This window comes from Apium graveolens, chromosome 7 (assembly GCF_009905375.1).
Source record: "Apium graveolens cultivar Ventura chromosome 7, ASM990537v1, whole genome shotgun sequence".
Classification (NCBI taxonomy): Eukaryota; Viridiplantae; Streptophyta; class Magnoliopsida; order Apiales; family Apiaceae; genus Apium; species Apium graveolens.
The window spans coordinates 88,817,979-88,831,522 of NC_133653.1; the positions used below are offsets into that span (position 1 = coordinate 88,817,979).

The 13,544-nt window shown below is 35.6% G+C and overlaps 1 protein-coding gene across 1 annotated transcript; it reads right to left on the reverse strand.

The window, feature by feature from the left end:
- Positions 1-10,227: 10,227 nt before the first annotated feature.
- Positions 10,228-12,830, reverse strand: LOC141671000 (pollen receptor-like kinase 1). The gene is made up of 3 exons (XM_074477063.1): positions 11,979-12,830; positions 11,089-11,781; positions 10,228-10,986 (listed from the first exon to the last, which is right to left on the reverse strand). The coding sequence occupies exons 1-3, from the start codon at positions 12,670-12,672 to the stop codon at positions 10,274-10,276; spliced, it is 2,100 nt and encodes a 699-aa protein (XP_074333164.1). The 5' UTR covers positions 12,673-12,830; the 3' UTR covers positions 10,228-10,273.
- Between the last annotated feature and the right edge of the window lie 714 nt (positions 12,831-13,544).

A 13,544-nucleotide genomic window follows, 5' to 3' on the forward strand; every position in this document is an offset into this window, starting at 1 on the left:
TGAATAAAAAAAATTATTTAACTTTGTCAATAAAACTGATACTAATTTACTAAACAAAGTACCTATATAAATTTATTAGGTTTAAGATAAATTTAAACGTTGCACATGTACACAAATTAATAAAAAAGAAGTGATCTGATTATCTGAGTTTGAAATAACTACATCTTGTAAAAAGTAGTAAAATTTCTAAGCAGATGCACTACAATTACAACTATCTAATATATATAATTGTAGACCATAAGGATGTCTCTTTATTTCAAAAATTTATACACAACTGAAACAGATAGTTGCATAGTTTATACACAACTATTCAAGTCTATTCTTCTGAAATAAATACAGATGAGATCGTACATACAGGAAGAGTTGTTTTCAGTATAATATTACATATGGAGTATCATATACCTGAACTGACTCGAATCCATATATATCTAGAGTGCTTATGGATCTCCCATCTTATCATTCACCCTTCCCAATCGATCCTTTGATTTTCTCTATAAGCCAGTTAAATAGGCATGCATACATAAATTTCACCAATACATCTCTCTTATCAATTGCCTAACAAAATGCACCCATGTGGATATGTTATAATGACTGGACTAGGATTTAAACATTCACCAGATGTAGGTACGATATGGTGGTACTTAGTACATTACACTTATGAGTGCTAGCACAGAGTATGCACTAGCATCTCTCAAACATAGGTAATAATGAAACAGTTTATGGAAGGGATGTATGGGTGTACCTGCTGCAATATCAATTTTTTAGTTACACTAGCCTTTTCAGTCTGGATTTCACTGGTAGACAAAGCTAACTTCAGCTCCTCATGATGACAACCAACTAATCTAGAAGCCATTGATAATGCTGCAAAATAAATCAAAACATATGTGTGTAAGACCAGATACAATTGTCGGTGCCAATTTAAATTATTGTGCAATGGTACCATAATATTACACACAGACAAGGTTTGTGCTTTAATAGGATACAACGTACAAGTAACCCTAAACATATATGACGTAACTTAAACAATAACAAATCAACAAATTAAAGAGTACATAACAATACACAAAATCAATTTCAAGATACAAAACCAACAATTGGAGCCGATAATAAAAGACAATTGATTATATCAAACAGGTAGTGGGTAAATGAATAGAAAATTAAAACATAATAATATATTTTTGAAGCAACATTCATAATATATAATACATTTGATACCTATTCAAAATACCAAAGTTCAAACAATTCCCTCTCTAGTCAGTTTCAAGTTGAGCCTATTCGCTTGAATCAGCAAGCTCTCAATAAATATATAATACATATAATACCTCTATAGAAGTTGAAACCTTTTTCTCACTAAACTTTTCGTACTTTTGTTTCTTGTTTCCTGCCTTGAGTCCCTGCCAAGGGAGTCTACAGAATACATAAAAACATATGCTTAACAAAAAGATAAGTATTGTTGCAGTTACAGGTGTAATCAACAAAAAGAACATAGCTACCTTCCTCTTAGAAATACATGAGAACATATCCAAGTGATTCTAAATCATTTCTCCTGCTTTGTTCTGATTAAAAAAAACACACACATTATATATGAATTAGAAAACAGAGTAGCAGTGAGGCACATAAGCAATACATAAACAGAATTATAAAAAAGATATCACAAAAAATTGAAAATATCACAACAAAATAGATTTAAACCCGACATATATAAAATCTCACAACAAAATTTAAAATAAAATAAAAAAATAAAAAATAAAAATAAACAATCAACATTTATCCACTAAATAACGAAACTATAGAGAGAATCATATATCGAAAATACCTTAAATCAAAGGCTGAAAATGAAGAAGACTCGAAATGAAATGAAGAAGCCCTAATTTGAGATGAAACCCAATTAACCCTAATTTGAGATGAAACCTTAATTACGTATTAAGGAGAATAGCTTACAGCAAGAGATGGTGGTAGCGAGTAGTGAGAGAGAGAGAGAGCGAGAGAGATAATGTAGGAAGAGAGAGTGTTTAGAGGAGGGGGTGTTTAGCAGTATGGGTAGAAAGAATCAGAGGGAGTGTTTAGCGGCCTTAGCCAAATTTTTGAACTATCTGGAAAATTTTGGGCGGCTTTATCCCCAAAATCCCCCGGTCTGAAAATTAGATGCCCGAGTCTAAAAATTACAAGCCCAAGCCCATAATTTGGACTATCTGGGAGCAAAACTAAAATATTTTGTAATAAATAATACTTAAATGATTATACTCTTTTTATGTTTTATTTTTTATATAAATTCATGTCACATCTGTAATATTTTTTATTTCAAAAATTTGAGTGTAGTCCTCATGTTAATATCTACACTAGTTATTTTATTTTTACTTTCAATTCATATTATATATATATATTAAAAATATATTACTTTTGAAATTATTATTTTGATTTTTTAAAAAAAATTCTACATAAAATATTCATGTATCATGTATCTCACTTTTCAAATTTTAATATCACCTCAATTTTTGTTATAACGAATTTAAATTAATATTTAATATCTTAAGGAAATATTATATATATATATTTTAATACTCTAAGGTAACACTTTCACCAATATGTTTGAAGCTGTAACACTTTGTAGCTAATGCAACGTCTTGTCTTTGGCTAAGGTAACATAAAAAAACAATGTTAAATTAGCTCATAACTATCCTATCTAAGGCAACATTTTAGGTAACATTCTTTAGGAAGGGGGTTACGATAGGCCATATATGGTGTAGTGATGGATACCGTTTGGGGAGGTAGGTCCTTTTCATGGTCGACTTGCCAAAGGTCAAACTTATAATATTTCAAATTTTCTAGTGACACCCTACGAGGGAAATTATAAATGTGTCGAAGGGGCCATGCACATTCTCATTTGTTATTTAACTCAAATTACTAAAGTTCCCAACACTTATGAAGATGTATTTGACTTTGTTGATCTTTCAACAATTGATGAGGCTCACTTCCAAAGTGATCACTGCGTTGGTAATCGTTGTACTCTATTTTCATTGAACCTTTTGCTATTACATTTCGTTACATATTAACATTTTCTTCTTCTCTGGGTTGTAGATGTGGTTGGATTAATTGTTGACCGCGGCAATGTACAACAAGTTACAAATGCAAGAAATATACAACAAAGGTCTTTGGAAATGGTTATTGGTGATGAAATGTAAGAAAAACAAGTTAAATCCATCACTGTGCAAATATTATTCAAAATACGTATTCTATTTCCTAAAAAATGCTTGTATATTGCACTGATAAAGTTAAAGTTGTCTTTTCGGAAGCAAATGTTGTACCAGTTAATACAGAGTTGAACTTCGCTGCTCTGCAACGTCTACACCCATATACTATCACCATTTCTGGTTGCAAAATGAACCTTGATACTACTATAGGAGAAACCTGGCTTAGCGATGCACCTTCAACCATGTTTTACGTTAATCGTCAGAGTGCCGAAGACAGTGAGTTACGTTATAGATTTAGGGTTAACAATGTTGGGTTTGTGGAGTCTATTAATTAATCCCAAGAGAATAGACTATTTAGAGTCATATTCAGATTAGTTTATGAATTAGTCTACTTTTCATATTTGGAGTATAATTTTGATTTAGGCCTAGTTTCATCTCTTATAAATACCCATGTAATTGTAAAATTATAACACAACAAATTGTGAGAGATCAATACAAAAACCGCGTAAATCTTTGTCTTGTGTGATTGTCATTTATTTTCTTGTTCTTATTTATTCGCTTTGAATTTTTCTTCCGTTGTTGTATACTCAACAACTGGTATCAAGAGCCTAGGTTTTCAGGCGAGTGGGAGCGATGGTAAAAGGCGGGAAGGTAAAGATCGACAAATTTGATGGCAAAGATTATGCATTTTGGAAGATGCAAAATGAGGATTATTTGTATCAGAAAAAACTATATGAACCGCTGGAAGAGAAGAAACCAACTGCAATGAAGGATGAAGACTGAAAGCTTTTGGACAGGCAGGCTCTAGGGGTTGTCAGGTTGACTTTGGCGAAGAATGTGGCTAATAATATCGTCAAGGAAACGAAAACTTATGGTTCGATCAAGGCTTTGTCAAACATGTATGAGAAGCCGTCTGCTTCAAATAAGGTGTATTTGATTCGCTTGTTAGTTGCCACTAGATTGAATGAAGGCGATTGCGTTGCTGATCATATGAATGAATTTAATTCTATCATAGCAAGATTAACATCGGTGGATATTAAATTCGATGATGAAGTACAAGCCTTGTTGTTGGCACCCTCATTACCAGATAGTTGGTTGGGATTTGTCACTACGATAAGTAATTTATCTGGAAGTGGTAAGATAACTTTTGATGGAGTTCGAGATTCGATTCTTGGAGAAGATATTCGTAGGAGAAACTCAGGAGAGTCGTCAAGTTCCTTGTTGAGTGCTGAGAGTAGAGGCAGAAAGTTCGAAAAGGGGCAGAATAAGGGACGTAGCAGATCGAAGTCACAGAAGAGAGGACAATCCAAAGATCGCAAGGATATTGTTTGTTGGAATTGTCAGAAGAAGGATCACTTCAGAAATCAGTGCATGACTCCCGCGGCTCCTAAAGGAAAGAGTAAAGAGGATAATTCATCTAACGTAGTTGAAGAAGTGGTGGATGACGATGATTTGATTTGTTGTGTTGAATGTTCGGTTGAATCATGGGTTATGGATGCTAGTGCATCATTCCATGCTACCCCTTGCAAGGATTTAATGTTAAATTTCAGAGTTGGAAATTTTTGTAAAGTTCATCTTGCTGATGATGAGACTTTGGATATTGCGGGCATGGGAGATATTAATCTCAGAACCTCTTTGGGAACTAGCTGGATGTTGAAAGATGTAAGGTACATTCCTGGACTGAAGAAGATGTTATTATCTGTGGGTCAGTTAGATAAGGAAGGGTATCGAGTTACTTTCGGAGACGGATAGTGGAAGGTTATAAAGGGGAATCTAGTTATTGCTCGTGGAGAGAAAAAGGGGACTTTATACATTATTGAACAATCTAGCTATGAAGCAAATGCAGTCGTTGATGAGATTGAGTCTTCAACTTTGTGGTACCAAAGGCTTGGTCATATGAGTGAAAAAGGAATGAAGTTGTTAACTTCGAAGGGGAAGATTCCAGAGTTGAAGAATATGGAAGTTGGATTATGTGAGCCATGTGTTCTTGGAAAGTAGAAACGTGTTACTTTTGCAAAGTCAGGGAGGACCCCCAAGGCTAAGAAGTTAGAGCTAGTTCATACAGATGTATATGGTCCAACAACAGTTGCGTCATTGGGTGGATCTCGCTACTATGTCACTTTCATTGAAGATTTCACTAAAAAGGTATGGGTTTATTTTTTGAAGAATAAATCAGATGTGTTTGCTACTTTCAAGAAGTGGAAGACTGAAGTAAAAAATCAGACTGGTTTAAAGGTGAAGAGTTTGATGTCAGATAATGGAGGTGAATACAGTATTGATGAGTTTAAAAGCTATTGCGCGGAATTTGGTATTAGAATGATTTAAACTATTCCAGCGACACCATAACAGAATGGTGTTGTAGAGCGTATGAATAGAACCTTAAATGAGAGGGCCAAGAGTTTAAGATTACATGCAGGGTTGCCAAAGATGTTTTGGGCAGATGTAGTCAGCACAGCAGCGTATTTCATAAATAGAGGACCTTCAAGTCCTTTGAGGTTCAAAATTCCTGAAGAAGTGTGGTACGAAAAAGAGGTAAATCTTTCACACTTGCAAGTTTTTGGTTGTGTTTCTTATGTGCGTGCTAAAGATTCCGACAGGGACAAGCTTGATCCGAAAGCAAAGAAATGTATCTTCATTGGTTATGGCTCAGATGACATGGGTTACTGTTTCTGGGATGGACTGACTAAGAAGGTCGTTAGAAGTAGAGATGTTACTTTTAATGATAATGCAGTGTATAAGGATAAGCTTATTCCCGACTCTGAGTTTACAAAGGAACAACCTAAGAAAAAGGAAGCAGTGCTTGAAGATATTACAGAAACAGATCTTTCAGGAAATAGTGGGAGTTCGGAGAATGTTGATGACAGGGTTCCAGTCATTCCACAAACTGAGGTAAGAAAATCTAGCAGAGGTGTGACGCCACCACAAAGATATTCACCTTCAGCATATCATATGTTATTGACCGAGGACGGGGAGCCTTAGTGTTATTCAGAGGCAGTACAAGTGGATGATTCAGTTCAGTGGAAATCAACCATGGATGAGGAGATGAGTTCTCTTGAGAAGAATGAGACTTGGACTTTAACAGAGTTACCAGCAAGAAAGAAGGCTTTATAGAATAAGTGGGTGTTTAGGATCAAATAAGACATGATGGCAGCAAGTGATACAAGGCAAAGTTAGTAGTCAAGGGTTATCAACAGAAAAAGGTATTGACTATACCCATATATTTTTTCCTGTTGTTAAGATGACCACAGTTAGAATTGTGCTAAGTATTCTGGCTGCAGAGGAGTTACATCTACAGCAACTAGATGTTAAGACCGCGTTCTTACACGGTGATCTTGAGGAAGACATCTACATGGTTCAGCCAGAGGGATTTCAGGTAGCTGGGAAAGAAAACCTTATTTGCAAGCTTATAAAAAGCTTGTATGGTTTAAAGTAAGCACCAAGACAATGGTACTTGAAGTTTGACAACTTTATGATGAATAATGGATACACGAGGAGTGCTATGGATCATTGTTGTTACTTTAAACAGTTTGATTCATCTTATATCATATTATTGTTGTATGTTGATGACATGTTGATAGCAGGATCAAACATGAGGGAAATCAACAGGTTAAAGAGACAGATGTCTGAGGAGTTTGAGATGAAGGATATGGGTGCAACAAAACAAATACTTGGTATGATGATCATAAGGGATAGAGCTGAAGGTACTCTAAAATTATCTCAAGAGAAGTATATTGAGAAATTGTTGCAGAAATTCAATGTCCGGGATGCGAAGACCAGAAGTACACCGTTGGCGAGTCACTTTAATCTCACAAAGAAGCAATCACCTAAAATGGATGAAGGCAAGAAAGATATGGCTAAAGTTCCTTATGCATCTGCAGTTGGCATTTTAATGTATGTTATGGTGTGTACAAGGCCAGATATTGCTCATGTAATGGGAGTTGTTAGCAGATTTATGTCTAATACAGGAAGAGAGTATTGGGAAGCAGTCAAGTGGTTGTTACGCTACTTGAAAGGCACATCCAAGTTTGCGCTATGTTTCAGTAAGAAAGATGTTATCTTGGAAGGGTTCTCTGATGCAGATTTGGGTGGATGTTTGGACACAAGAAAAGGTACAACGGGTTTTATTTTCACTTTGGGTGGCACCGTAGTTAGTTGGATGTCTCGACTTCAAAAGACTATTGTTCTTTTAACCACAGAAGCAGAATATATGGCTATCTCTAAAGCTAGCAAGGAGATGATTTGGTTGAAGAATTTTCTTGAGGAGTTGGGCAAGAAACAGGCGGACAGTGCTTTGTATAGCGATAGTCAGAGTGCTATTCATCTTGCGAAAAATCCTATGTTTCATGCTAGGACGAAGCATATTCAGCTGAGATATCACTTTACAAGAGAGTTGATAAGCAATGGTATCTTGTCCTTGAAGAAAATCCTTGGTTCAAAGAATCCTACAGATATGTTGACTAAGGTGGTTACGAAAGAAAGTTGAAGCTTTGCGTAGCTTCAACTGGCCTTCAGAATTGATTGATGAGAAGACGCTACACTAGTTAGAATTATTGATTGAAGAGTTGATTTTACTAGACTTACAAGAGTGAAGTGAAGATTGGCCAGACTCCAAGTGGGAGATTATTGGGTTTGTGGAGTCTATTAATTAAGCTCATAAAAATAGACTATTCAGACTCTGATCTAGATTAGTTTATGGATTAGTCTCCTTTTCAAATTTGGACTATAATTTTGATTTAGGCCTAGTTTCTTCTCTTATAAATACTCATGTAATTGTAAAATTATAACACAACAAATTGTGAGAGATCAATACAAAATTAGTGCGGCTTGTGGAGTAGGAATTTCTGAACAACGTAAATCTTTATCTTGTTTGATTGTCGTTTATTTTTTTGTTCTTGTTTATTCGCTTTGAGTTTTGCTTTCATTGTTGTATACTCAACAAACAATACACCTATTGTGTGGACACGAAGTATTGGTGAACCATGATCATAGTGATGTTGAACATCGATCGCAGCATGTTGACAAAAATTATTGTGTTATGATTTGAGTGCCATTTTTTTCCTTTTTGGATTTATGCATTCTAGCTCGATATTAGTTGTATCTTTCTTTATTGTAATATTATTATCATTAATAGTTGGGTGCTCATTTCAGTTCTGTTTCGAATTACTGTTCTGTATTAGTAAGCAGTTGATACCATATTCAAGCATTTTCAATAATTTGAGATAAACACAGAACAAGTTCAAGTGGAAGGACACATGAAAAACAGTAGTGACAAGTCAAATCATATAAATGAACTACATAGGAAAAGATAAGTCTATGCATGTAAAGTCATTACATGTATAGAGTATCGATGTCACTTTACAACAGATGATGAATCCATAAATTTTGAAAATAATGCAGGTTAGAGCAACAATGACAAGTCACAATTAAGTTTTAAATTATGAACTATAATTGTATAGTATATTTAGCACGTGAACTGTCATTCAATGTAGCTTATGTCTTCTTAACCAAATCACTTATAAATAGAGAGTTACAACCTTATGAAGTCACACTCATCAAAAGTAATTATATCTTCACTCCCAAATTTGGTTAAGTGTTTTTGTGAAAAAATATATGTTGTAGCGCATTACTGGAAGGGTATTGACGCAGGAAGGCGGTTTATCAAATATCCCGACGGTGTTTGCATTTACGAACGTTGGATCGAAGAGCCACATGAACCCCGTGCAGCGGTTCTCATTGAAATTATGAGGGAAGAGATTACCACAGAGAATGTAGCCCACTGTGCAGAAATTCGTGAGCTGCAGCGTGAAAATGAGGAGTCAACGAGGGAATTACATAGAATGAAGACGTTCATCGAGTCCCATACCTAGAACATCAATGAAGATGATGATGACTCCGATAATACATATGAATGATCCGCTTCATATATTGTTGGCTCTTAATATTTGTATTATTTTACCGTACTCAATTCTATTCATGTATCGTGTTATTATTGTGTATCGACCTACGCAAAGTTTTTCAACTGTGTCTTACATATTACAAATAGGTTTACATCACTAGTCACAAGAAAAAAAAATTAACCAAAATAATTTTATGGGAATTAATTATGAGATTTGCAAAACATGCCCTCACGTAACAATAGCACACTCGACTAGCTTGGCACCCTTTTCAAAATCAAGAAAATCATATATATACTATATTTTTGTCAAAACAAAAAATACGTACTAAAAATAGGTTTGCATGACTCCCCAACAAAAAAATACTCCAAAATAATTTTTTTATAATTTAATATTAGGGCTCAAAAATAGGTCTCCATTGAATATTGAACACTTGGAAAAACTTAAACAGGAGTGCAAGCAAATCGGGCAGGAAAAGGAAAAACAAAAAAAAATAAAAGCCCCAAAAAAGTTTGGGAGCCTGTAAGAACATCTCCAATAAGGGGTTGTCAAACTAGTTGCCAATTTTGCCAAATCATCATATATATTAATATTTTATTTTCACTCAATTTTATATCAACTTGACAACATTCTACTCCAATAAACCTTTAATTGTTGCCTAAGTGGTTCCTTAAATTAAATTGTAAATGACTCATAAACTAAAAAAGACATTATTGATATAAACTTTTTACATTTGTATATGTATTTTAACCATTTTAAGAAGTTGTCAAATTTTGACAACTTTGATAGATAACCACTTCGCAACCATACAACTCCAATACCTTGGTAACCTAGATTAATAACCAAGGATTTCATAACGCATGAGATTTAGCAATTTCCTGGCAATATGTGTTGGAGATACTCTAGCGGCTTTCATGGGGACTTTGTTATTACTTGTATAACAAAGATTCTAGACTTCTGATTGCTATTATAATACTCCATGATCCAGTGCAAATTCTAAATTCTACACTTTGTCTATATTATATTTAGAGTTTTGTTGTGGTTTTCCATTACAAATTGTTGTCCCATTGGAACAACTAAATCACATGAATGATTAAGCTATAGTTTTAACCTTGTACCCAAATTCATGATTCCACCATGTAATGAAAAAAGGATAAAATATTATTGGAAGATTAAAGATTGCATGAGCTATGAAAAATCGTCAGATAATCCTCTACAAGAACGCATATCCCCTTCACTAGCATACGAAGAGTAAAAATCTTCATCTTTTGAAGCACCATCACCATGATGATGGTCATTGCAAACAACAGAATTATGATCGGGTTCTCTGACATTTTCGATACGCTCAACAGCCTCATTTATATCCAATCTCGCTTCCACATCTATCTCACAGCAAGCCAAACCAATTTTTAAGAGCTTAATCATCTCTTGTTCTTCTTCTTTTCCTTTGATATTCATCATCATATCTTTGTCAAACACTTTGTCCTTCCAGTTCTCATCTTCCTTGACGAGGGTTTCAACCCACGTTCCCGAATCCACACTCTCTTTAGCCCCTTTCCCGGGTTGTATAGTATTGGCTGGAAATCTTCCCGTCAGAATCTCCAAAATCAGTATTCCAAGAGTCCAGATGTCTGTTTTCTTGGTTATGCGGCCTAGTTGTTTGTACTCTGGTGATTTATAAACGATCATTAGATCCTGCACATCCTCTTGATTCACTATAGGTGTCAACGCGTAGTCAGTGAGCACAGGTTCCCAAGCTTCGGTCAACACCACATTTGCAGATTTCAGGTGACCGTGTGGCGCTACTAGGCTATGAAGCTCTTTGTAAAGATATAGAAGTCCTCGAGCTACTCCTTTAACAATTCTCAATCGCTTTCCCCAGCCCAATGAGTTGCTGCCTCCTGATCCATCATAAGGCAGAAAATTCAGCTAGCTACCAGAATCTATATATACTATATAGAAGGACAATTTACCCATGTACATTTTAATATTACATTACGTACCGTGGAGATGAAATGCCAAGCTGCCTTTGGCAACATAATCAGAAACCATGAGCTTCTCTTCTTTCCTGTAGTAATAAGCCACAAGCGGAAGCAAATTTGGATGTCTAAACTTTCCTAACCTTCTCATATGCTCTTGAAAATCTTCTCTTCCCACATTGTTCATTTTTCTATACCTCTTCACAACTACAGCTGAAGGCCGCAATTTACCAACGCGGCTACTACCGTCTCGCAGATCTGCCTTATAAGTAGACCCAAATATCCCACTCCCCAGTATCTCGGCTGAGGCCCTAAGCAAGTCAGACAAGTTGAATTTTGGACAATCCTCCCTCACGAATGTTAGCTTCATACTATTCTGAACACCATTACTCTTTGAGATTGACCGTTTGTAGGTTGTAGTTCCAGCAGCAACATGTGATCTTCCCTGCTCTATACTGTCTAAATCGGTGATAGCAGTAGAGGCCATTGGTTTTTTGTTTGCTTCTGGCATACTTGTGATTGTTGGCCCTGTTACGTTTGTAGCATGCTCGTGTTGGGTGGACGGTTGCCTGCGTTGACCAAGGATGACAAAAGCTACAACTATTGCTGCAAGTGCTGCAACTGCAGCTACCACACTTAGAACAATTATTGCAACCGATAATTTTGACACCATTATCTTGCATGAACCCAATGGCCCACCACAAAGATTAGTGTTTCCTGTTTTGTGGATATACATACCGCCCGACATAAGTATTTCATTAGAAAAATATCTACGTTTGCGATACTAGTAATTGATAAAGATGCACATAGTTAAAAAACACAGAATATGTTATATATGATCCTAGATTATTTATTTTATGAGAAATGGTTACATATGCACAATGATCTGGATCAAAAAACACAAAATCAATTACCCCCGAATGATGTTGCACTAAGGTTGATAAGGTTATCTGGAATTGGACCTTCTAACTCATTGTTGGATACGTTGAAAAATTTCAAATTCTTTTGTTGAAAATTAGGTATTTCACCCCTGAATCTGTTGTTTTCCAACCTCAAGTCCATAAGCCTGGGCAACACTGACAATGACACTGGTATTTGACCAGTGAATTGATTATGCGCAGCATGAAACCTTTTCAGCGAAAACATTCCAAGAAATGCATCTGCCTTGATTTCACCCGAAAAATTATTATAAGACACATAAACAGCTTTTAATGAGCTTACTGCCCTAAAATGTGGAAGGTCTCCCTCCAAATCATTCCACATCACGCTAATTGTCCTTAGACCTCGCAATTCTTTTAACATCTCCACTTTGAGATTTCCTTTGAGTCCAATATCTTCCAATTTCAACCCCCACACGGTATTGTTCAAGCAATAAACACCTGCCCAATTCCCTGTTGGACATGGCGGTTTCGAGTCATTCCAATTAGATAATGCATTATTAATTGAGAGGGAGGCTTTAAATTTTAGAAGTATTTCAGATTCTGATAATGCATCTGATAAAGATGACCGACATAAAATTAGTATGATGGCACATGCAATGAGCAGCCCCTGAGGACGACCAAAATGTTGATCATGGTGGTTAACTTTGGTGATTAAGGCCATTATCATGATGTTTGTATGATGGTGATGCGCACACCCACGTTCCAGTGGGGGGCGCTTCACCCTCTTCAGGGGCCTCTGCTGCTGCTGCAGATACAGATGCTTCTGCAAGATAAGATAAATGATACTAATTTTTATTAACTAAGGTCCTGTGTAGGAGGGGCGGATTACTAATTAATTATTTTGTTTATTTTATCATAACCGAAATTATTTTTTGTGAGGACAAAAAGAGACGGAGGATGATGCGCCAAGAATAGAACATGTTTTGGATGGTTAAGTTGTGGAATCTATGATTGGAGGAGAAACATAAAATATGAAGAAAGTGGCTAATCTTGAACAGATTATATATAAAATATCTATCGTTTTTGAAATTCAAAAGTCCATTTGATATAAACAATAATCTAACTGATATGACAAATGAGACAGTCTCTTATATAAATGAGACAGACCCTTTACAAATATGACAGACAATGAGACAGTCTCAATTAACTGCAGAAGGTATATTTCTGAAGTATAAATGCAGTAATAAAGAAATTAAACAATGCAGAACACCAAGAGTTTTCACTTGGTTCGGGTCCTACACCTAATCTATGACCTACATCTAAGTCTCTATGCCAATTAGTACAGAGAATGTATTATATCAACTTCAATAAAAGAACTTACGATCTTTTATTTGATTACAAATGGATAGCAAGAAACCCTTCCCTAGCAAACCTTGCTACCTAGCACACTTGCTATACCCTAGTCATCTGACTACCTTTTCTATTTTCCGGGAATCAAGCCTTGCCACAACTCGACACAACTTGATATGAATTAGAAATGCACAAAAGACCGATCGGATGGGCTGGGCTTTCCGAAAATGTCAGAGCCCGTTTGGGTCC